We start from the raw sequence: 26,962 nt of genomic DNA, 5'->3' as shown, positions 1-26,962 counted from the left end.
AGTTTTATATTTGATTATATTAATTTTTATCAATTGTTTGAGTCAAAAATCTTTTTTTCGCTAAATGAAAATACTCCCCTTTTATTTATTACTTTGAATCAAAAATTTGCATATAATCTGCTATTTTTTATCATTTTTTAATATAAAATCTGTGTTTCTTTCTAAATACAGGCTTCTATATTGTACAACGGTTTTAATAAAATTAAAAGACGGATTTAATTACAAGCATTTTCTGATATTGGTTTTATTTGTAAATAATTCAAAACATTATAATAGATAAAAAAATTTATGAAAATGAAATTTAATTTGTGTTTCACTACTTTAAATTTGATTTTTGAAGAGTATAAAAATGGTATGTACGTTATGAAGATAAGATACTAATATTGTCATTGACAGTTTGATAGGCATTTTTCTTATTTCAAAGTTTTTAAAATGGAAAATAATGCTATTATTTTAAACCCAACCAATCACCTTTAAAATGAAATTTCTGTAATTTATTCTAATTATTACATGGAAAGGAAACCTGTTAAATAAAATCCCACTTAATGGTTTGGGGAAATAAGTCTAGTGTAACAGAATTTTGAAAAATTCTAAGTAAATGCTTTTAACCCTTTAACTGTTTCATTTTCTTTACTATCTAATAAGATGTCACCTTTTATTTTGATTCAAACGGAAATCCATTGAATACTTATCTATATATTTGAAGTAATTTTAATATTGAATTATAATTGTTATGAATGGTTTATTTTTTGGTTACAACTATAAAAATTCGATAAATCGATGCATTTACGGCACTCGTGCAAAACAGTTAAGCAGTTAATTAGTTTTTTAATTGAAAAATGAGATAATAATCACAATGTATACAATTTCATTGTACTTTCATGTGTAAATAAGATTCTGAGTTTCTGACATCACTGCTTATTCATTTTCATATTTCTGCATCTTAAATTTTTATGTATGAAAATATGAAATTCCATTTTTTTTAAAATTGACCTTTAATTCCCAGCAATAAGAAAATTACTTGGCATTGACAGCTTATATGCATTAAGTGCGAAAGCAATATATTTGCAATTATTATTAATTTATCATGCCTTTTATTTTTTTCTTTAATTTATGAAAAAGTTTTATTAAATATATCCTATTTATTTTGTCCTATTTACTATTTGATGAGTAAAAATTATTCTCTTTCCCAAAGTTTCATTAAAAGGGTTATTAAGTCATTTTACTGTATTGTTTACATTGCATAATTTATTTACATATACATATTGGTTAATAATTTTATTGAATATTATTTGTTGCATTTATTTGAAATGTTTGGTTTTACAAAATTTCTTTGCATTAGAAAAATGTGTGTATAGAATTATAAACCCATTAATTTATTTTTCCTTATTTGCATCATTTGTTCATTGTCTATCTGGATGTGTACTTATTTGGAAAAACATTTTCCAAAGTGAAAGTTTTAGTTTGTTATATGTATACCTTTGTTACATTGTTCTGGACTATTTATTTTTTTATTGTTGTTTTAAGCATTTATTATTTTTAGCTTACAATATTTACTTGTGTAAGTAAAATTTTTGGTTCAAAAACTCTCTTTATATTTGTTTCCAAATTATTTCAATTAAATAAGGCTTTGTACTTTGGGAAGTAGTAAGTTAATAGAAAAAAAAAAATCCTGAATTTTATTCATTATTTGCATTTTAGATACAACACAATTTACTTATGTATCAATTTTTATATATTAATTTTTTTCACGTTGAAATATCCATAGAAGTTTTGAGAAAGCATGTATTCTGATTCTTAAGGATTGTATTCCAGGTCTGATTCAACCAAATTTCTGTTATGTGTAATTTGGTCTGGTGCAACTTAATTTCATTGCAGTGAAAGGATCCTCTGTAAGTGTGGTATCGAAATTTAAGAGGGGATTTCATCTAAAATGTTATCTTCATAATTTAATTGAGGATCAATATTACAAAATTACACCAAATATTTCTTGTATATCTTCAAATATGGACATTGTAATAAAAAAAAACGTATAAAAATGCATTTAATGTTCAAATTTTTAACTAGATTAAACTGATCTAAATCCATAAAAACGGTGCTGCAGTGATTATGTTAAAAACTGTGGAGAATATGTAAGATGAGGTTGATTAAGATTTTTTTTTGATCATCTGTAATCATATTCTATAGATTTTTTTAAAATATATCTTAACATATTTGGTTTGTTATTTTTTAGTTTGCCTTTGAAAATTTCAAGAGTGATGTATTGTGATAAAATTGTATTGAGCTTATAAAGCTAGTTAGATTTTTGAGACTTCCATGGTTTGAAGTCCACTTTTCTCTGTAAGTGCAATAGTGTTTTGTATGAATGGCTTGATGCAGTTTTCATTTATTTGAAAGAATTTTGTATTGTTTATTTTCTATTTCTGAATGAAACCTCAGTAGTTTAATTATTGCTGTTGATTGAGAAAGTATTGTTGTATTTATAATGAATGTTTTATTTTATTTGGTTTGATGTTACTATTGTTAAATGCAATTCTCTTCTTTAGCTAATTTGTTTTATCACATATGCTTAGATATTGATATTGTTCAGTTTGATTCAGCAAATTTATTTTATTTATATAATATTTTCTTGAAGGATATAAATCCAGTGTGTAATGAAAGGTCTGTTTCTACCATCTTTGTTCTTACAAACATTTGAAAGTGCTCTTTCTATTTCCCAGCATACTTTTTAATGATGCAGTAGAACTTCTATTATTTGGATTAGTTGAGACCATATTCAGTATGAAAAATCGAATATTGGAGATTATTGTCTACTGTTCATTGGCAGATTCTAAAACCCTCTGCTCTTTTACGCATATGTCAGGATGCATTTATTTAGTCAAAATGGGGGTGAGAGGAAAGATTAAAAGCAGAGATGTTTTTATTTAACAATAAAGGAAACGTGGATTATTTGCAGACTTAGAAAGTGAAAAAATTGCTTTTAGCTGGTAATATTGTGAAAAAAAGATTTTGATTCTCAATGAAATACTTTAGAATAATTTTTATTTTTTGTAAGAGACCTACACGTTAAATTCTGATTAATAAATGGAAGATTTGTTGTTATAATTTGATAATTCACTTTTTTACAAAATATTTTTTTTTATGTTAAAACCCTTTTTTAAATTATCAAAGACAAATAATCTTGGTCACATTTAATGGTATTATATAAAATATTGTTTGCGCCACTCCTGAAGGCTTTTTTTCCGTTTGAACTAGCCGTATGAGCAATAAATATGCAATTTTCAGTTAAAATAAAATTGTATAGTCAGAAAAAAACACGATACTTACATACATGTGGGGCAAACATCAACAACGAAAATGTATCTAATGAAGCCGAATCAAGATATCACGAAGAAGGTAGAATCGTTGAAAAGCGGTAGTCTCCGAACACTAAACAAACAGTAGAAAAAAAAGGTTATTTCTTAAAGGTTATTTCTTTTTTATAAAGTATTAATTTAATGAATATAAAAATGCTATTTATATATTGTATACTAAAATATAACTGCTTGAATATATTTGTCCGAGCCAGCTGTTTAACTGTTTTTACTTGGGAAGATTTTGTTTGTGAATTTTCTTCTCATCCCCTACTCCCACCCAAAAGCGATCATGATAACAGGAAGTCTGATAATTGAAGCTCTACTGTATTTAAAACTGAATTTTAATGATTCTGTTTTGAATAACTATACTTATTAGTATTTCTGAGGTAAAGTTTTTCAAACAGGTGGCAATGCCAGCATGCTAGGGACAATAATGAAGTAAAGGTGATATTTATCATACTGTCATAATACAGTTTATATATATATATATATATATATAGTTAGTTAGTTAAAAAATTTAAAGAGTAAAGTATGTTTTATTTTTTGACAAAATAAATTGAATTTTTATGTAATACTGATTTTAAGTGTAATGCTTTTCTGTGTGGTCATATTCAGTGACCTACTAGTAAAGTCACGGCTTCGAAACCGGAGGGCTATAGGTTCGAGACCCTATTCCACTGAAGAACCGTCATGTAGGCGGGTGTGGTGCGGAAGTTTGGAGAGGGGGATTGTCAGCTCAGGTGTCGTCCTCGTCATCTGACCGAGGTTCAAAATTACGAGGTCCGTCCCAAAACAGCCCTAGTGTTGCTTTAAAACGGGACGTTAATATAACTAAGCTATTGTTGTATTTTATTGGTTGTTGCTTAACATGCCACTTGCTTACTTTACTTGCTGGAATTTATTTTATATTATCAAAGATTTTGTGGAACTTTTATGTCCGTCATTGGAAAATTGATCCGAGTGTTCTATTTATAATGAAAATTGAAGGATCTATTAAAGATTTTTGATTTCCCAATAAGTTCTATTCTTTCATTTCTGCTATTTAATATTTCTTTTTGTTAAGCTGTCAAAATATGGTTGATAAATTTACAATGCAGTTTTTAAAAAAGAATTTGGCATATAATTATAAATTTACATTTTATGTATTCAACTATAAGGATATTTAATAAAATTATTTTTTCTTTGAATCTTGTAATACTTTCACTGTAATACAGCTATAAATTCAGAATTGACAATGACAATAATCTGAAGGGAAAATACTCTAATGTTTAATTAGTTTTTTTAATATTCGGCAACTGTGTCTTTCAATTAAATTTACCAGTCATCTAATGATAATGTTGCTTTGTTGATTTGATTTTTGAAAAATTATCTTTTTAGTGTCATCATCTATATCTAATAATAAAGCTCATTCTGTGTTGGCGCTCTAAAGACCAGACCGTTCGACCTACGGCTACCGAATTTGTCACGTGTATACCTTGGAGGCCGAAAATGTGCATCTAGGAGCGATTTTTTTTGAATTTTTAATTAAATATTAAGCGAAATTTCGTCGTTTTACCTCTATAACTTCCGAAAATATTACAGCACAAAATTGATCAAAGCTAAAAAAAAAGCTCAAGCTAAAAAATTTATCCTTTTAGTGATACCAATACTTGAACCTATAAATTAATTTTCGATTTTTAAGGAATTTTTAAAGAAATATTTTAACCATATTTTAATCAACGGTATATTTCGCACAAAATAAAAATAAAATTTAATCTGCACGAGCATGTCAATGGGAAAAAAATTAGTTTTTATCAAAAACTTGTAATAATGCCATCACATTGACAGAAGTTCATATTAAAAAATAAATCAACTATTATTTAAAATTAAATATATAAAAGTGTCATTTTCAGCACGCATCTGTATGAAATGAAATGATATATACAGTGGTGGCCAAAAGTGTGGACATTTTTTGAAAGTTTCATGTTTTTCAACTTTGCGTGCTTGTAGAATATATTAATTTTCACTTAAATACAAATGTTTATATATCAAATTGAAGGTAATTTAATGTAGGATTTAATAACAAAAACAGTATTACAATATCTGTATTACAAACAAAGTTGCGCTAATTTTAGTAAGATGTATCTTAGATTTGCATTTTTTTTAAAGTGATACACAATCAATACTTAGTAGGATAACCCTTATTTTTTAAGACAGCTTCACAGCGTATTTTCATCGAGTGAACGAGTGTTTGGAGTTCATCTTTAGGAATAACATGGTGCCAAGAAACAATTACAGATTCAATAAGTTGTCTTTTATTGGATGGACGTTTTTGTCGTACAAGAATTTTCAAACGTCGCCACAAATTTTCAATTGGATTGAGATCAGGATTGTTTCCTGGCCATGGTAATACATATATGCCTTTATTTTAAAACCATGCTTTGCATACTTTTGCTGTGTGGCATGGAGCTGAATCCTGCTGAAAAATAAATGGTGCTTTGTTGGAGAAGAAATCCCTGATGGAAGGTATCAATTTTGGTTCCAGGACAGTTTCGATGTATTTTTTGGCATTCAGAATGCCATCAATCACTTGAATTCGGCCCACACCATTTGCAGACTTACATGCCCAAATCATGGTATTTGTTGTTGTTTTCATAGTTGCTTCAATGCAATGAGGATGAAGCGCTTCACCTACTCTACGTCTCACGTATTTTCTACCATCGCTACCAAAGAGCGATATTTTAGTCTCATCGCTCCAGATTACTTGCTTCCATTGATTTTCTGACCATTTAATGTGCTCTTTTGCCCATTTAACTCGTTTTTCGCGTTGCTTTTGATTTAAATATGGTTTTTTCCTTAGAATTCTAGCTTGTAGTCCAAATCCTGATAACCGTCTGCTTATTGTTCTTGAACTTACTGCAATACCCGCTGCACTCATTTCACATCTAATGGCATCTGATGAAATTTTTCTATCTTGAAGGCATAGCCGTTTAATTTTTCTATCGGCAGTAGCACTTGTGCATTTTTTTCGGCCTGATTTGGCCTTATTTCCCACTGATTTCGTTTTTTCGTAACGTAAACAGAACTTTCGTACACCAGAACAAGTCACTGAACCACCAACTTGTCTTGCAATTTCAGCATAAGAGAGGCCATTTTCTCTCAATATGACAATTCGGCTTCTTTTTGTAGATGTACAATCAGTTCTTCTTGTTGGTGACATTGTTCAAAATTAGTTTAATTAAAAAAAAAACTTAAAATATTAAAAAACAGCAGTACTGTATTTAATTGTACTAGTATGCATCATTCCGCAAAATATTTCAACAACAATAACTCTTTTACCATCCAAATAATCTAGACTATAGTTACAGACATTTGATTGGTTCTCAGAACAGTTTTGTGATTGGCTAGTACGCTTTTATTACAAAACATGTCATTATTCAAAACGATTTGTGTTTGTTTGTTCTACTAAAATACGCGTAACTTTTTTTGTAATACAGATATTGTAATACTGTTTTTGTTATTAAATTCTACATTAAATTACCTTCAATTTGATATATAAACATTTGTATTTAAGTGAAAATTAATATATTCTACAAGCCCGCAAAGTTGAAAAACATGAAACTTTCAAAAAATGTCCACACTTTTGGCCACCACTGTATATTTCCAAAAAGTAAATGAAGGAAAAATTTTCTATGATCTTTTACAATATCTATATTATTAATTTAAGGCGAGCATGGTTTAATATACTATATAGGATAATCACTTTAATCAGCGCCCATCAGCGAATTTGGACATGCAACTGCTGACAAAATGAACTAAATAATTATATTTTATGTAACTTGAGTGAATAAATGTTCCGGTGAATTACGAATTTTAAATTTTTACATAGGTCCTCTGCCTTTTGAATCATATTTCACAAAATATTATTGAGAATACCTAAATAAAAATTGTTGAACTTCAATCATTAAAACTGACTAATTTATGAAATTTGAATATCATTCTTCTATAAAAACTATAAACTTTATATTCTATATAAAGACCATTTCATCGATTATCTCAAAGAAGATACGCCATCTTCTCCTAGGGTTCCTCGACAATGTTTGGCCTATAATTATAAAAATGTTAATTTTTCTAAAATATATATATAAAAACTCCATAAATTGGTCAGATTTGATAGCAGAAGATAGAAACGTTTATTTATTTATTTAAAAGTTGGAGGTGTCAAGAGTATTTCGCAGAATATGATTGCTTAGGACCAAAGGAACTGTGTAAAATTTAAACTTCATAATTTTTTCATAAGTACATTTATTGACAAAAATAAAAATTTCTTATTGACATCATTTAAATATTTTGAAAGTAAAACTAAAAACTGAATTTTACGAGGAATCAGATACATTTTGTTGAATAATTCTTTGAGATATTATATAAATTACGAAAATTATTCTACAGTGCACATAAAATTTCAATGCCGAGCGACTCTGCTTTCACTTTTCATATTAAAAAAAAAAAAAAAAAAAAAAGGCAATTGGTTTCAGTAAAAAATATTTTTATATTAATTGTAGTTTAATATTTCTACTTTAATTTAAAATAGAAATTTTATGGGCTCTGACAGAAAATTAGAGAGAGAGATAAGTAGTACAACGAACAGAGCTGTTTAAGGCCTACATAATAGTAAGACTGAATTATATAACTATCAAAATCTGAAGCTTAAAAGTATTTTGCAGAAAAACTATTAAAAGACCAAGTTACATAAAATATTTAATTGACAATTTTAGCCATCATTTATACTGGCTAACCGGCTGATCGCCAAAGGCGGCTAGTTAATAAGTCACTGTTATCAAATCAATTAAAATCAAATCCAACCCGAATAACGAAAAAATTAACTAAAAAATGCAGTTTATAAGGAAAATAGCAAAATTTGCTTATAAAGTGTTAATTTAAGATTATAAAAACTATATTGTTTGTCTTTTGTAAACTGCATAATATATTAAAATATCAGTGCTTGAACATATATCAGTCAACGTCCGTTGTTTCACTTTCTTTGCTCTGTTTTACGTTAGAAAATTTTGTTTGCGAATTATTTTCATTTTCTCACAACAATCTGTACGAGAGAATTACAATTCACCGAATTTCAAAGTTAGGTCTATAAGAATAATGCACATAGTTTGATTAGGCTTAAAAAATGCCTTTCTATATTTTGCAACCTGTATGTTTAGTAATTAAAGACTATTGTATAGAAGTGTGCAATCATTTTATTATTCACAAGCTGATAATTAATACGTTTGTCATGTGACGTACGCACGTTTGTCACGTGATTGTGATCTCATATAAATTGACTCCATTGTGATTAAACAGTATACTTTCATAATTATTGATTATTGTAAATGCATTATTAAATTAGAAAGTGTATCTTTTTATCTCATACCACTAATAGCACTCACACATGCTCACTTGGATACACAAAAACATTCATTTCCTGGTTTAAAAAAAAGTAGGTCGTAGAATTCAATAATTGAAGAATCCTTTCTATCATATCAACAACTTAGTGATTCATCGTAAAACAGTCCATAGAATAAATTTTATTCTAACAATAAAAATAAAAAAGTGATGTTAAAACTTTTTATTACTTCTGGCGAAAGATTTTTTTTTTTTTCCCCTTTTCCAAAGGTGACTCACGACTAAAAGCGATAACAATGGCGAACAGGAATTCACACAATGGCTATCAAAAGCTCTTTAAAGAATAGTCTATTGAATGCTTTAACAGTAACAGTTTATAAAGGTTAATACAAAAAGAGAGAGAGAAAAAAAAAAACCTTTTCGGAAGGATGATTTCCGATACTGGGTTCACCGATTCGAAAATTTAAAAAAATATTTTGTCTGAATTTATATCAAGAATAAATGGGACGTTTTATTCTAAAAATGATCTGAATTATGTATGTTTCAAATCATTGCCATTTCGCAAATAATAATAATAAATACTGAACAGCTTTGTGGGTAAAATTTTTGCTTTTATCACAACTGCAAGTTATTTTGCAATTCGAAAGTGTGGAAAATTTTAAATATCTTAAGAATATCGAAGATTTTTAAAAGAAAGTAATTCTCACTTTGAATTTAAAATAGAATTCTCTTTCAGTTTAAAAAAAAATCATTCTATAAATGGATTCTATTAATAAATTTATCTCTAATATAAGAGAAAATTTTTTAAGAAATTCGAATATCTTGTCTAAACATCATACGATAATGATTTAGGTTTGATTCGTTCATTTTTTAAATACATATTCGCTCGTAATCATATGGCAACGATGTAATAAAAACAAATAATATATTTAAGATTGTTAGATTTGAGCATGGTAAAATACAATAACTGAAATATGAAAAGTTACAAAATATACTTAAAAATATTTCTTTAAATTATTTAAATCAGTGGAAAAGTTTTAATGGAAATAAAATTGTTATTATTGAAAATTTCATCTTCGAAATTTTAGTTAAATAAAAGTGGGTTTTGTACGGAAGTAACGCTCCGAAATAATTGAGAACAAAAATTTAAACTTTCGAATAATTTTTAATTAAAATTATAATTTAATTTTTACTAAGACTTTTCTTAATTAGCACTTATCACCCAAAAATAACTAGGTATTGAATTTAATACTTCTAAGTTAATGGTATCGAACGACTTTAGTAGCCATGTATGCCGTATCACAAAATTAACAGATAACCTATAAATATTATAATAATGTTATGCCTAAATCTGATTTACAGCGATTTATATTTAAATAAAAATATATAACTATAGTTTGCTTAAATAATTATAGCAAAAATAGGTATATTTACTATCGGAAATGGAGAGAAAAACTATACTATATCCGTCGATGCAAAGAAGGTTTCAGCAAGGGGTTTATGATTATCGCAAGGTTTCCCTAGAAAGGGAAATTATAAATAAGACGATTGAGGAAAAATGGACTAAAATAAGCCGTCTCATTTCTTGATTTCTCGTTGTTATTAGAGCATTACAGAATGTTTTCTTATAATATTAGGCACGTTCTTATTGCAGAGTTCTTTTTCAAAGCAATTAAAACAACTTTTATGTACAAATAGTGTCAGACTTAGCCTTCCCCATTAGGCTAAAATATTTTTTAATCAATTTATCCATTTTTAATTCGAAATAATATATTAGGGTATCCCATAAGTTTCTTTCCTATTTCTGATATGAAATGAACACACAATATTTACTGTTTAGGAATATTATTTATTTTGTTATTTAAGAAGCCTTTTGCTCTATTACCTTCTTCCATCTCTCATGAAGCCTCATTACGCCTTCTATCCAAAACTGTTATGTTTTTGACAAGAAATAATCTTTGAGGTGTGCTTTTCTTTCGTTGATGGATTTAAAGCGCTTATCGAGGAGAGAAGTTTTTAAGGATGGAAACAAGTAATAATCAGATGGAGCGAGATCTGGAGAGTATGCAGGATGCGGCAAAACTTCCCAACCAAACTGTAAGAGCTTCTCTCTTACGAGTAATGCAGTATGGGATATCACGTTGTCATGATGTAAAGCAACGCCTTGTCGGTTCATTAATTCTGGCCTTTTTTTTTTTCTTCTTTGCTATGACAGCCTTTAATTGATCCAGTTGAGGACACTATTTCGTGGAATTTATTATTTCACCTTGAGGAAGGAGCTCGTAGAAAATTTCCAAATCTTTCCAGTCCCACCAAATGGACAAAAGAACTTTTTTGGAGTGTAGTCCAGGCCTATTGTCCTTACACCAAGTGCGTTTTCTATGCACATTTTCGAATAAAATCCAGGTGTCGTCTCCAATGACTAGTCTCTTAAAAACGCGATGAGAAAAAAACTTTTGAGGCACCCTAATATATTGGTGGAATAAATTCTGAATGAGGTGGTTCCGCAGAGCATGGAATTTGGCGAGTGGTACTATTCTACAAAAAAAAAAAAAAAAAAAAAAAAAAAAAAAAAAAAAAAAAATCTAAATTTATTTTATCTAAAAAAAAAATAAGATTGATACAGGTATTTCATAAATACCTTTTCAACATATACCCGCGCTAAGTCTCCAAATGAAATTTTGAACTTTTGTATCTTTGGTCTGTCGAAAAGAGCTCTCTCTAAGTCAAACCTACCACAATGGATGGATTCTAGATGGCACTAGAACAGGAATTGAAACCCATATTTCTGAATATGAAAAGTCTTTTATTACAGAAATCAGAAAGCATATTTACAAACCAGAAAAAAAGACTGTAATATCGAGCATTTAAAAACAGCCACTGCATTTTGAACATTAACTAATTGGCCTCGAAATCGTTCTAAAAATGTGTAAACATCTTATGTTATTATTTCATTATTGTTCTCCATAATCAACTTCTTAAAACCTGTGTTGCGGAAATTGTGACATTATTCTTCATAATTTTTTTTATATAATTTACAACAGGCTCTCAGAAGGGGCACATGGATCACAAAGACCCTTCCCTTTGATTGATATTTTGTCATTTTATCGACATTTCACTGGAAATGCCTGATCAGCTCAAGACTACAATCGTTCAACGGATCTTTGCAATGGAAATAATGCGGGGTCAACCTCGCGGTGGACCACGGGAATAGGTCTTCTCTTTTAGCACAAAATATTGTGCGATATTTCAAGAAGTTACTTGATATTCTGAATCCCGGACAGTACCCTGAAGATAAGTCGGCCACAACAAATCCTGTCGATACTGCTACGTTCAGTGGTGGCGGGGTGGTCGGCTGTACGCAAGAAGAAGAAGTACCCTGAAGATATCTTAATAATGTTAGAAGGCATTTTGTGCTAACAGGATTTGCATGGTTCTTCTTCTATATAGCTGGTTTTGAATCAGGAATCATCCACCTTCAAAGCTGAAACCTTAACATTAGACTTGTGGCGCCATCTACGCGCAACCAAAGTCGTCAGACTCACTTGACACAGCAACCACTCATCCACACACGCTTGCCATAACGCTTGGCGCTACTCAAATGGGTACAGGCGCGTTAGAATCAACATCTAAATTAATACATCACCACTCAACAGCCATATCGTTCATCTCACTGGAGGGAGGGTCTGTGGTGAAAGCTTATAAGCCAGTTAACAACTACACTGCACGAGTAATGGCTTTTGTATTGTGGTCATGTTACTGGGCTGCGAACCATAAGGTCCCAGGTTCTATCCTCGCGCATCGCAAACCCGCCACAGACTTCAGCGCCCTTCAATTTGGATGATATTCGCCGGCAAATATAATCTATACTTATAATAAAGCTCAGTGTGTGTGTGTGTGTGTGTGTTGGCGCTCTATAGGCCAGACCGTTTGACATACAGCTACCAAATTTGGTACATGTATACCTTGGAGGTTGGGAATGTGCACCTGGGGTTTCTTTTTTCGAATTTTTAATTAGAATTTTAATTATTAATTAAAAACTAACTTTCCCGCCAAAAAATCTTCCATTTTCCCCACCGCCAACTTTTCCGCCAAAAAAGTCTTCCATTATCCCCAGCGCCAAACGAGAAAGGCTTCAGTTTTTTTTTCTCCCAACAGTAATGAGGCTAGGGTTAAAATTTTTCGGCGGATTATTTCAATCGGTTCTGTTTATTTTCTTAATGTTTGATGCATTTAAAATTAAACATTGTTAATGAATCAATCTTTCAGATTCATTCTGAAGTACTTTTGAATTAAAATAAAACAGAATAAAGGAAATTAAAAATTTCTAATCCGCATAGCGTTACCCCAACTGGCGTAGAAAAAATCACGTATTTGCGTTACGTAACCGGCGAAGAAAATTCACGCATGCGCATTCTGTTCTGATTGTTGCCATGACAACGTTATCAATGGATGATTTAAATTATTTTTGGGTTAGTTGCATGCTTTTGTAAGTAAATTGTATTTATGTTAGTTATATATTTTTTGTATATGCTTATAGTTTTAAGTACATCGTTTTTTAAGTAGTTTTTTTAAAACCTGTTTTCAACCGTTTATTTTAAACGATTCGTTTTATTTTCTTAGTATTTGATGCATTTAAATTTAAACATTGTTAATTAATCGATCTGCTCATAATGAATCTAAGAAAATTTTGTTGACCAACTCTTGAGATATTACATAAATTAAAAAAGATATTCTTTAGTGCCCATAAAGCTTAAACGCTGAGTGACTCTATTTTCAGTAAACAGATTATAAAAAAATGCTTTGTTTCAGTAAAAAATATTATTATATTAATTGAAGATAAATTCTTTCCACTTTAATTTAAAGCATAAATTCTAACGTTTTCAACCGTTTATTTTAAACGATTCGTTTTATTTTCTTAGTGTTTGATGCATTTAAATTTAAACATTGTTAATTAATCGATCTGCTCATAATGAATCTAAGAAAATTTTGTTGACCAACTCTTGAGATATTACATAAATTTAAAAAGATATTCTTTAGTGCCCATAAAGCTTAAACGCTGAGTGACTCTATTTTCAGTAATCAGATTATAAAAAAATGCTTTGTTTCAGTAAAAAATATTATTATATTAATTGAAGATAAATTCTTTCCACTTTAATTTAAAGCATAAATTCTACGGGTGCTAACAGAAAATGAGAGAGATACATATTACGTTATGACTGAAGGCCTTTATAATATTATGAATAAATTATATGATAATCAAAATTTGAAGTTTTAAAATATTTTGATGAAGAAGCTATTAAAGTAGAAATTGCATAAAATATTTAATTATTACAATTTTAACGAACATTAAGATTGGCGAACCGGCTGGTCGCCAAAGGCGGCTAGTGTTAGATAAAGGCCGGAGGTTGCTGTTTTAGAGGCATTGTTCTCATCCTATGACCACTGACCAAAATGATGAAGCTAATTACACAGTAGCTGTCCTATCCCCATTAGCACGAAATACCCAACAATATTGTTACTATTTCCTCGTAATATTGTCCAGCATTCAGAATATCGAAGAACGCCGTGGAGATATCGAAAACATCTTGAGCTAATAGGGGCAGCTTCATAACAAGAATTTAACTAAACTGAACTCATTTCGAAGCTATGTGCTGATATTTCTGTTATAAAATATAATAGATTATTAAAATAAATTAAACCAGCGGCAATGGTCTCCCAAAGACTTTCTCGCAAATACTCTCTAATAAACGTGTGGCCAGAGAACGCCGTACATTGGCATACAATAGTTACGGAATATTAACTTATGGTATAAATTTAGCATTTTTACTGAATCTATCATGTCATCCTTGGCGAGTTATTTGGCGACTAATCTCTGGCATAATCTTCATAATATTCAAAAATCGAATTTATGTTTTATAGTATCCAAGAATCAAATTTCGTTTTAGACACTTTTTCTCAACCAATTGAAACAACAATTTGACCCAAAATTGCACTTGTAGTAACAAATTCCCATACCAAATTTGATATTATGTAAGTCGTTACGTTTTAGAATTATCGTGTTTACATATTTCTGAAAGTTTAGACTGACAGACAGTCAATCGCAGTTGGATTTGACTCAAAATTTCACAGTTATCTACATTATAGATGTTAAATCTGTGTACCGAATTTTATCTCTCTAGCTCTCTTTGTTTCGTACCAATCGTGTTTTTATAATCGGACAGACAGACTTCCACAGAAAATACCAAATTTCAGCCATCTAGCTCAAAGCCAGACAGACAGACGGACATTTTCCAAAAATTTATTTGTCGAACTCGGGGAAATCTAAAACGTGGATATTTCTCAAAATCTCGAGTTCGAATTTTTTCACGAATTCTATACTTTATGTGCACTAACTATACGAAAAAGTAAAAAGCGTCGATTTTTTTTCGCAATAATGATATGTATGGAGCTGTAGACTATAAATATTAAAACAAAGAAGTGAAAATGAAGTTACGCCGAAATAAAGAAAGAATAATAATGAAATTAGAAAGTCTATTGCCAATAATGCTATTAAAATTTGAATTGTATAAAAAGGGCTTTCAGGGTTATTGGAGTCTTCATTCTGCTGTCTATTGTCAAGCCAAAATCGGAAATGCTGTATACTGTAATTTTGCATAGTAGAAGTTCTTTGATTTCTATCGCGCATCTGAGAAGAAAATCTGAACTTTGCAGAAAAACAATGAACTAAAAATCATTAAAAAAATATTTCGATCGTTCTTGTTTTAATTTAACCCTTTGTAAGGCCATGGGAAGTATGCTTCCCACCAAATTCATCTGTCTTTGGGTGAAGTTATGTAGATTGGCTTAAGTTCTGACAAATTTTTCAATAAAATAGAAAGATGCTACAGTTCCTTGTCTCACACAAAATGGTGTGCCTTGATTTGTTACTTAATTATTAATTAACACAATAAATTAATTAAACAAATTAAATTTATCTGATAAGTTAAATGAATTACTTTCCTTAAGCCAGTCTCATACCTAAAAATATTTTACTATATTATGACTATAAAAAAAATCTCTTTTTAAAGGGTTAAAGAAGAAGTTTCAATTGTTATTTCAAAGTGTTTGAGAATGATAATGAAATTAATGTTGGATACATAGGAGTTTTAGTTCTAATTTTTAAAAAATTTCGGGAAAACTAGCAATTTCTGACAATATTTCTCAAAATTTAATAAATTGTATTAGATTTTCAAAGCAAATTTCATTCGAACAATAGCTTTTTGTTTTATCCAATGTTTTTGTTTTTATTTTATCCAACAGTTTTTTGTTTGTTTTATCCAACCAACAAGCAAATACGTATTAAAAATTATCCGCAATCACACAATAATATTAAATGAAATCTAATTAAAGCTAAAATTTAAGCTTGTTGTTGTTTATAATGGCATTTGCTATGGATAAGCTCGCTGACCAAGTCAGCGATTTTAAGCCAAGGGAGCGTCTCTTGTTTTAGTAGCGCCAACTAGAGACAGGACTACGTCTTAAGCGGTGGTCCCACGACCGGAGAAATCTTCAGACGGGCCACGCGTTCCTCTTTCGACCCCTCTTGCGGTTTTCTGGGGTTCTTTGATGCCTGTCTAGTTTACCGACAAATTGCCGGTAAACTAGCTTTCTGGGGTGCTTTCATGTTTGTCCAGTTTACAGACAACTTGTCGGTAAAATAGACAGGCATCAAAGAACCCTAGAAAAAAGAGGGGTCGAAAGGGGAAAGCGTGGCCCGTCTGAAGATTTCTCCGGTTGTGGGACCACCGCAAACTTTGTCCAAGTCAGGATAAAGTTTTCAAAGGGTCCTTAGATAATACAACATTTGATGCTACTCTTTTTCCACCCAAAACCATACATATATTTATATATTCTAATTAGATATCTATATAAAAAAATTTAAATAACAAATAATGCGAAAAGCTAAAATAACAAAAACATTCTAATCTGGATTCGAATAAGAGAAATAGCTCCAGTACATCGAATGTTTTTTTAAAAAAAAAAAAAAAAAAAAAAAAAAAGGATTTAAAATTAAAAGTAATTTGAAATAAAATGTTAGGAAAATAACAAATGTTTTTTTGCGCAATTCAGTTGAATGAAAAGTTTTGCAATGCCTCTATCTTATAAATTAACCAGCCAACTAAGAAGGAAAAAAAAAAAAAAAAAAGATTAAATTGTAAGCGTGTTTGAAAAGGAAAAATCCCTAAAAATATGTTCTGAAATTGAAAGCATTCTATTTTAATTTGAATAAGACCGAATACATTTCTGTTATAAATATAATGAAAGCACAAAAACATACTCATTTCAATAATGGGGGGGGGGGGGATCTTGAAGTCTTAGTGCCCTTAGGCAGTTGCCTATTTTTTTGTTTGTTTGTTTGTTTTTTTGTTAGTAATCCACCCTATATATAGCGTCGTCCTATCAGAAATACAACTATCCCCCCCCCAAAAAAAACCCCCTCCCTCCCTTGAAAATAAACACAGACATTTTCAAAGTAGAAGGTTACGTTTGATTAGGCCACGTGTTTTTAAGACTATGTAAATATCGCTTTATGAAGATTTGAAATGGAGCTTCTGCATTCAGAGAGCCATATTTTGTTCCATTTTGATCGAAAGAATTTGGCAAAAGTTTAGATAAAATATGGTAATAATATGACTTATCATGAATTGTAATTATCCGCTTTTTCTGAAACATAATTTTAAGCAGCTTATTCGGTTAATGTCTTATAATTATTTATAATTAAAGAAATAGACTTAACGAGAGATCCGGAATAGTTGCGCACATTTCGCTTGGAACATGACAATGAAAGAATTAAATTCTTTGTTATTTACTAATTATGAATATAGTTTGACATAGGGAATAACAATTTTTTCAATTACCGATCTTAACCATTACGATCCGACGTTTGCATGATGAAAGTTTTAAACCCCGTGTAAAAAAATGGTTCTTTTTACGATAGTCCATGTTAACATAGGATTTATTTATCCAAAAGAGAATCACGGAGCTCCGGAATATATATGCCCAGTAGGTCCGAAAGGGTTGATTTAGTTTAGTTTAGTTATATTAATGTCCCGTTTTAAAATAACACTAGGGCTATTTTGGGACGAACCTCGTCATTTTGAATCGCTATCAGATAACGAGGACGACACCTGAGCTGGCATACCCCTCTCCAAACTTCCGCACCACACTAACGAGAGGATATTTGTTCCAGGCGGATTTGGCGTGCGTGCATCAGACCCGCTTACACTACGGTTCTTCGGTGGAATCGGGTCTCGAACTGGAACCCTCCGGTCCCGAAGACGAGATTTTACCACCAGACCACCGCGGCCCTTCGAAAGGGTTAAACTCCACGGTTAAAGTATTTTTCAAATAACAATGTTGCTATGAAATGATCGTGACTTATGTGATATAAAATGCAAAGAAAGATCTATACATCAATCGGTAACATAAGAGTGAGACAATCCAAAAAAATGGGGATAAAAACTGAATTTTATGCCTAGAAAAAATCATTATAAACAAGAAGAAAAAATCAAAATGATCTAATTGTATCACCAAACAAAAAATTTCAAAGGTGCCCCTATTCAACATTTATGAATGTAAACTATGATATAGATTTCTTTGAAGTATACCTTCATGGACATATTTACAAGGATACAAGATCATGTTTAGAATAACATTTTTCTTGATAGCTATCTGGTAAAACAAAAAAGTTCTTTATTAACATTTTATATAAATTTTGTAATGAATCTTATTCTGTGTGAAGCAAAACAGTTTTAACCCTTTCTAGGGCCGTGGGAAGTATGCTTCCCACCAAATTTATCAATCTTTGTATAAAATTATGTAGTTCGCATAAGTTCTGACACATTTTTTTAGTAAGTCAGAAACTTAGATGCTTCAGTTCTTTATCTCACACAAAATGACGTGTCTTGATTTGTTACTTAATTATTAATTAACCAAATTAATGAATGAATCAAATTAAATTTATCTAATAATCAAAATGAATCCCTTTTCTTATTCTAATTTCAAGCCTAAAAATATTTTAACACAATATGACTAGAAAAAAATGGCCCTTTAAAGGGTTAAAGAAATTTCTGATGAGAGTATTGATGGTGCATTGGAAATCGACTCTTTTACATTCAACTGATTTTGCAGATATTTCACAGTTTTCACTCGAATATAAGTTAACACTAACTACAAAAAAAGAGAGCCAGATAGATAAGATTTGCAACATAGACGTAACATCTATAGTTTAGACCTCTGTCAAATTATGAGCCAAATCGAACAATGGATTGACTGTCTGTCTGTCTGTACTTTCAGAAATAAATTATCGCCTTATTTCAAAAACGCTATGATTTAATCATTTCAAATTTGGTATGAGAATTTGTGACTACAAGTGACTTTCACTAATTATTAAAAATATTTTATTATTGTGCATTAAAAATGATTGGGCATATTCCAAATTTAGCAATCTTCAATTAAACAAAAAGTTAGAAAGGGGAATAAATATGATTCTATTTATTCTGGTTTAAGATACACATTAACCGCTTCATCTTTTCAAATTTACAAATGATGCGACTGCTTTTTGACGAGTTACTACATCGCACGCAACAGCATTTAAACGTGCACGAATGCGTGTGTTGGAATGACGAAGACACACCCAGCATTTCATTTATCATCCACTTTCTCTTAATGCATTCCCTTGCAGCTGTCTGCACATTTGGGACTTTCAGAATCGTACATCAAGCGAAAATGCAAAATTCAACACCTTTCAATACATTTTCCCTCGTCATTTGTTCCTGATTTGAATTGTAGAACACTGAGATGCGTTAAAATGACCACCTGCAAGAAAATCTCCAAATAATCCTTTATTTGAAGGACAAAATCTCTTTCATTTCTTACTGCTATGAAAAATGAAGCTTAAGGAATTTCCATTCTTTGATGGTATATTGTTTATTCGAAAAATTCAACATATTTTAAGCGCAAATAAGGCAATAATTTGTCATATTTTAGAAATAAACTAACGTATTTTTTTGAGCTGACTGTGCTTACTTTTGTAGTTTCAGTATGTAATAATTCTATGTTTGTGTTTCGATTCAATGATTGGATAGATATTTTCACATAAAAATATCAAAAATATTTTACAAAAAAGTAGTTTTTCTTTGTAAAACGCCATTAAATATTCATTTCTATAACATCTATTCCACAACAAAAGCCGCGGTGGCCTGGTGGTAAGGTCTCGGCCTGTAAGCCGTATGATTTCAGGTTCGTGACCCGATTCCACCGAAAAACCGTCGTGTAAGGGAGTCTGTTCACGTTAAATCCGTCAGACCAAACGTTCTCCCGCTGGTGTGGAGAGGGTGTGTGTGTGTGCCAGCTCAGGTGTCGTCCTTGTCATCAAAATGTCCTTCCGAAAATAGCCCTAGTGTTGCTTCACAACGGGACGTTAATATAACTAAACTAAACTAAATTATTCCACAACAATTACGGTTCCAGGTTTGAGACCGGATTCCACCGAAGAACCATCATGCAAGCGGGTTTGGTATACGTTCAAATGTCCTCAAGCTGATGTGGTGTGGAAGTTTTGAGAAAGGTTGCCAGCTCAGTTTGTCTTCCTCTTCATCTGATAGCGGTTTCAAAATTATGAGGTCCGTCCCATAATAGCTCTAGTGTTCCTTTTAAACACGTCGTCAATAAAGCTAAGCTAATCCATAACAATTACGTTGTCATCAAATGAATGTTATCGAACTAGTTTCTGAGTTTATATACATTTCAACTTATTTGAATGATTCTGAAAAATATTATTATTTTTTGCTTTAGAAAAATCATTTTTAATTTGAATTGCATTTTTAAATTGTAATTATTTGTTAGGGTGTTTTTTCTTCAAAATCTATCTTTGAGAAGTTTATTTTTCGCTGCATGGGTTTATAATCTCTGGTCGTGTATTTGCTAGAAAATGAGAGATGACCATTGTTGATGACGGCGTATCTAGTAATGTTATTTTTAAAGTAAGGCAAATTATTTCATTAGACGCTGTTTATCGAGTAATATAGGGTTTAAGATAATTTAATATGATTCTTTCGTTATATAATTCCATAATACTGCCATAGATTTTTGTTATAATCTTTAGTTCACAGCTAATGTACACTATCGACAAAAGATATCTTCACAACCACAAGTTTCTTACACAATTTATCTTTGTTACAATCAACAGTCAAAAACAACACCTCGCTGTCACAAGTTGCATGCCCAATTGATCTTTAACAGTTTGCATTTTTGTAAATGAAGAGAAAGTATTAAAATCATTAAAAAATAAAAAAAAAAAATCCATCCTGAGGTTTCGACGAATTGCTTTTTTTCAAATATAAAAGTAAACAAATATAAAGGGATAAAAGGAAACAAAATAAAAGGAAAAATAAAAAAGAATATTGAGAAAATATTTTAATTTTAGCTATAAAATTCAAGACTATAATAAAAAAAGTAACAATATTTGTACTTAAAAGTGCCAGCAAATACTGGGGCCGTGGTGGCCCGGTGGTAAGGTCTCGGCTTCGGAACCGGAGGGTTTCAGGTTCGTGACCCGATTCCACCGAAGAACCGTCGTGTAAGGGGGTCTGTTGCACGTTAAATCCGTCATGCCAAACGTCCTCCCGTTGGTGTGGTGTGGTGTGGAGGGGGGGGGGGTGCCAGCTCAGGTGTCGTCCTCGTTATCTGACCGTGGTTCAAAATTACGAGGTCCGTCCCAAAATAGCCCTAGTGTTGCTTCAAACGGGACTTCAATATAACCAAATCAAGCCAGAAAATACTGGAAATAAGAAGAAAGAGAGCGTTGTATTGAGATCAGAGCGAGTGGCCAGTTCTTTTCTTCAAACGTAAGGTTTTTGTTGATGTATTTTAAGTTTTTCCAGCATTCTGGGATCGTTGTTTGTGTAAAAATTGTACTACCACAATCAATGTTATGTCCAATGGACGATTATTGCCTATATGAAAGTATGGAAACATCTGATATTAAAGGTAAAATAAAGCAGGGTAAAATACATTTCATTTTTAGAATTGAGAATTCATTGTAAAAATGTTAATTTTTTTTTTTTTTTCAAAACTGAAACTGAAATTTTTATTTCTTTTCTTTATTATATACCATGTTTAAACCTGAGGAAGTGATCTTCTCAAACTTTTCTCGCATATTCTCTAATAAACTTTTAACGCTAGAGAGTTTCTTACATGCATTGGTTAATGATAGTGTTACGAAATTTCCGGGGTTCGTTTGGATAGTGGAAGTTATATGGTGTGGAGAACGCTCAATCACCAGGCGGCAGTAGAAAAAACAACGACGTTTATTTATACGAAGACACACAGGACAGCACAAAGACGACAACTATATACAGCATAAACGAACACAATTATCTTTAGCCGCGAGACGTGCACACAGCAGCACACAATAAGACTCTACTGCAGAGACAGTAGCGCACAGCTTAGTTCAGCACTAGCTTGACTCTGTCGCTGCTCTGCTAATCTCTGGAAGACTTGCTCTTTACCGTCGATTCCGACTACTCTTTTCTGTCGCTTCCGACTACTCCTGACTGGTTCACGACTACTCCGGCAGCTGCAGACTGCTTCCTTTTATAGGTCTCAGGAGGCGGGGCTAGAAGCCTCTCAACCAATCAGGAAGTTCGAGGCGTATCTCGGTTCCTAATGGACGGATCAGGAAAATTCTCGATGTTTCGGGTATAATCTATTTTAACGCTAAAGTCGCCAAGTTTGTCGCCAAGCTCTGATACCTCCGACGCGACACCCGGACTCCGTCCAATACAGATGACTGTAAAATGGTCTTTCTGATGATGGAGCCAACTATGTTGGGAAGCAGAATTGCAGGTTTGTAACAATAGTTATGAAATATTAACTTTTGGCCCGAATTTAGCATTTTTACAGAATCTATCGTGTTATCCTTAACGAGTTATTTGGCGATCAATTTCTGACATATGTTGATAGTAGACAAAAATCGAATTTTTATTTTAGATTTCTCAACTGATTGAAAAAAAAATTTGACACAAAACTGCATTTGTTGTCACAAATTGCCATACCAAATTTGATATATTTATGTTATAGCGGTTTTGAACTATCGAGTTTACTTATTTCAGAAAGTACAGAACAACCAACTCTTAGTTGGATTTGGCTCAAAATTTGACAGGTGTGTACACTATAAATGTTAAATCTATATGTTGAATTTTAGTTATATTTCTTCATTTTACAATTATCGTGTTAATTTATATTCAGAAAGCCGGAATTCCTCAGAGAAAATTTTATTCAAGATTATATAGTTGTGGTGAATTACGATGAGCGAGGATAGAACCTGGGACCTTGTGGTTCACCACAGTCTAGTAACATGACCATGATACAAAAGCAATTGCTCGGGTAGAATAGCTGTTAACTGGCTTATAAGCTTTCACCACATAGTAATCTGAAAATTTCTTGTATATGCTGTATACCACATTTCAATTTTTTAAAAATTGTCAAATCATTTTTGAGTTATCTTTGTCACAGACAGTCAGACAGACGGTCGGGCATTTTCAAAAAAATGTGTTTTTCGAACTCAGGGTGGTCTAAAATTGAAAATTTGTAAAAACACCTCGTGTTCATATTTTTTGACGATTACTATACTTTCTACATATACGAGAAAGTATGAAACATTACATTTCATTCATTTTCAATATTAATTTAAATAATTTTTATCTGAAAATTGTAATACAAAAGCAACAAAATGCGCCGTTCAGGATACCTATGCTATAGATCGAGAATCCCTGATCTAGGAGGTTAATTAAAGTAGAATAAAATAGATTTTATTCCTAGAAATTTAAAGATTCACTGTGGCAATATTTAAATTTACCTTGGCAATTGAAACAGAAATTTTTATCACTTTTCTCTTTTTCATTTCATAAATTCCTTATGATCCGTAGCTTACAAAAAGGAAAAAAAGAAAGAACTTTAAATGGAGCCCCAGAGAGAAGAACTTTTTTCCGAGCTAATGAACGTTTAGTTCATCTAAGGTTCGAAATAAATGAGCCGAGAAAAGCTTCTCATTCATAATGAAGAAACTTCGCTAAGTACCCTAAACACGATGCTTTTCTTAACTGTCCCGAGATCGTAAAAAGAAATACAACTTCACTATCCGAATCGTTAAATTCTCTTCACATTTTTCTAACGGGTCCGGATTTTGTGACGTTGCTCATCCCCTGTGTGCGCGCGCAGCAATCTTGAAGGAAAAGGCAACAAGTTTCGGTCAGCCAATAGGACGAAGGATATCATTATTTCATCTTCTTCATCTTTTTATGACATAACCGTGAGAGTTTTCGCTCACATCTTCATACAATTGAGAAATCACGATCGTAAAAGTCGCTCGCGGACCAGATGAAATGGTTGTGCGAATTTCAGTAGCTGAAATGCACTGCTAACTTATTTATTATTTTGATTATTAAAAGTTTATTAATAGATCAGTTTGTGAAGAAATAGTTAAGAGATTTACGCAAGAATGAGATAACCTCCGCATGCTCAGAATAATTTAGAATAAACTTCGTTTAATAATAATCAAAATAGCATTGGAATAATTTTACATATTCTGCAATCTAAATAAGTAAACGCTTTTGTGTATTTGTTTTCCTTTAATGGTTTAAAAGTTAATACTGTGCGTATATGTTTATACTTTTATGTCAAATTTATAAACGTTCATATGCAGCATTTCCATTCTATTTCGTTTATTATTAAAAAGATTTAATTTACGAAATTTCGAGTAAATATTGATGCTATTTAATTTTTCAAAAAACGAAAAAAAGAATTATAAAGAATATTTTCAATGCTATTAATGGATATGAAGACTAAAAATTATCATCGAGTCTGTCATGTTTCCATTTTACAGAAACTACTGAAGTTTCCTGTAAGTGATTAAATATATTTACCAATATTCTGCGCATAATAATGGATAAAAATTTAAAAGAATTCTCGTTTTTTACGCCATATGAAATCAAAATCGTCTGAAAATTGTGAATTTAAAAAACTTGCTATTAATTTCTTAAAAAAAACGAGATGCTACAATTCGTATTTAGATTTTCATAAATCATCATCTTTCAATGAAAAGAAAATTTACAGAACTTTTTAAGCATTATAAAAATATATGCAAATTATTTAATGCCAGCGTGAATTCATTTTGCAAAAAACTGAAAAATGGAAGTACAAAGTAAGATTTAGTGTTCCTGATTGAAGATATAAAATGTTTTATTGAATCCAAGAAGTGATATGGAGATAAGAGTTGAGCATTGAACATAAATATGGAAATGAAGGTAAAAACAAATTCGGAAGGAAGAACTGGGCCTGCAGAGAATAACGTTAGAAGTGAAGATGTTATTTCAACCAACGTTCGTGAAACTTGGAATAAAAAAGCCGATTTCTTGTTGTCGGTGATTGGTTTTGCTGTGGATTTAGCCAACGTGTGGAGATTTCCCTACTTGTGCTACAAAAATGGAGGAGGTAAGCGCTTTGTTTTTATTCAAAATAGAAAAAAAAAATTTTTTAACTAGGTTTTGAATTATTTAGGTAAATTTTTTTTTCAGTACTTTTGAATGTCAAGAATGTTAAGCTTCTTCAGCAAACAAGTTTAGATTTCATAAGCTTATAACTAATTTCATGTAGGAAAATAAATTTTACTTGAAAGCCTAATTTTTTGAAAACTTGGACATTGAAAATATGTTTTAATACAAATATTCATTTTTTTTTTTAGCGAAAAAAAAATTGCACTAAAATTTTTTTGGAATAATTTATAATAATACATATAAACTTTGAATTATTTTAAGGCTTCGGGTTATCAAAAATATATTTTTATATTATTCTGAGATTCATGAGATTTGATATCATGATAGAGAAATAATTATAAATTTTCTACCTTGAAACAGAAAAGTATGATTTAAAATCTTAATTTAATGAAAATTTGATTGATGGAAATTAGCTGAAATGGCTGTTATTTTTAGATGAAAAATATTGTGTTATCATAAAGTCTGGAATTTTTATGGATAAAATTAGTTTATCGTCTGAAGATTTATTATTAACAAAAATGAAAATATCATTAATATTCAACAAATTAAATTGCAATTTGTAATTTGTGAGGGAACAGATAATTTTTTATAATATTTTTATTCAAATTGAATAGCTAAAAATAAATATATTTCATAATATAATCAAACAGAATGTAGAAATGTAACTTAAAAAAATAACTATTAAAATTATTTTGAAGCAATCCGTAAAATCTTCCGTATACTTTGTCTTTGAGAACAAAATATGAAGATATTCCATATAATAGATTGGATTTATATAGTTTTAACGATTCTTAAAGTCATTTTCGCATTATTTATGGAGTAATGGAGAATATCAGTTACACTGAACGATTTTTTAATCGTTCAACTGATGTAACTGATGGATATAATCAGTTATTTCAAGAATTATATAGATATTCTACAAAATAACTGAGAAACCACTATGTTATCTCTCGAAATTACCAGAAATTCTAAAAAAATTTGAATTACTCATTTCAACGGCAACATATATACTATTTTTAATGACAAAATACGTTAATATCAACTCATAGTACATAAAATCCTATTATCATCTGCGACTTTATTTTGAATTAAAATGAGGCTCGTTTTCAGGAAGCGATTTTTTTCTGTTTTATAATATTACAAAACAGCAACAACAACAACAAAAAAAAAAAAACCCACTAGTGCACATTGAATTATAGGATTTTTCAAAAACCATCAAAAGAGAAATTCTCACATAATTTATTAGCAATTTTTAAAAAAATGATACAAAATAATTTTAAAGAATAATGAAATATTGCGAATTCATGATAATAAAATGGCTCAAATTATCTATAATGTTTTCATTCAACAGGAATGGCAACATTATAAATAAAATTATTTCTTTTTTTGTAGTAAATTATAATTTGAAATTGGAAAAATAATTGTTTAATTAATTGTTGTGAGTATCCTTGCTTTGCATCATAGAATATGTGGAGGAAAATTTAAAAAAAAGAAATCTATTTAGCAGTTTACAATTCTGTAGCATACAAATTATTCATGAATTTTACTTTTATTAATATAAATAAGCCGAATAAATAAATAATAATAAATAGATAAATAAACCGAAAATCCATGTAAGTAAGAGATTATTTA

General features: G+C 30.5%; 1 protein-coding gene and 1 long non-coding RNA gene across 2 annotated transcripts in view; one reads left to right on the top strand and one right to left on the bottom strand.

Moving 5' to 3' along the window:
• LOC129966702 (uncharacterized) overlaps positions 1-26,962 on the bottom strand; it is a 133,722-nt gene that overhangs the window by 1,585 nt on the left and 105,175 nt on the right. The window contains exon 2 of the long non-coding RNA XR_008784289.1: positions 3,328-3,429. This is a non-coding gene — a long non-coding RNA (uncharacterized LOC129966702). The remainder of the gene's footprint in view (positions 1-3,327; positions 3,430-26,962) is intronic.
• The window catches only part of LOC129966698 (sodium-dependent dopamine transporter-like), a 69,952-nt gene continuing 67,122 nt past the window's right edge, over positions 24,133-26,962 (top strand). Inside the window, exon 1 of the mRNA XM_056081218.1 lies at positions 24,133-25,268. Coding sequence (XP_055937193.1) covers positions 25,070-25,268 — 199 coding nt within the window. The 5' untranslated portion in view covers positions 24,133-25,069. The remainder of the gene's footprint in view (positions 25,269-26,962) is intronic.

This window comes from Argiope bruennichi, chromosome 4 (genome assembly GCF_947563725.1).
Source record: "Argiope bruennichi chromosome 4, qqArgBrue1.1, whole genome shotgun sequence".
Lineage (NCBI taxonomy): Eukaryota > Metazoa > Arthropoda > Arachnida > Araneae > Araneidae > Argiope > Argiope bruennichi.
Note: the sequence above shows the minus strand (reverse complement) of the source record. Positions and strands in the feature narration are given on the sequence as shown.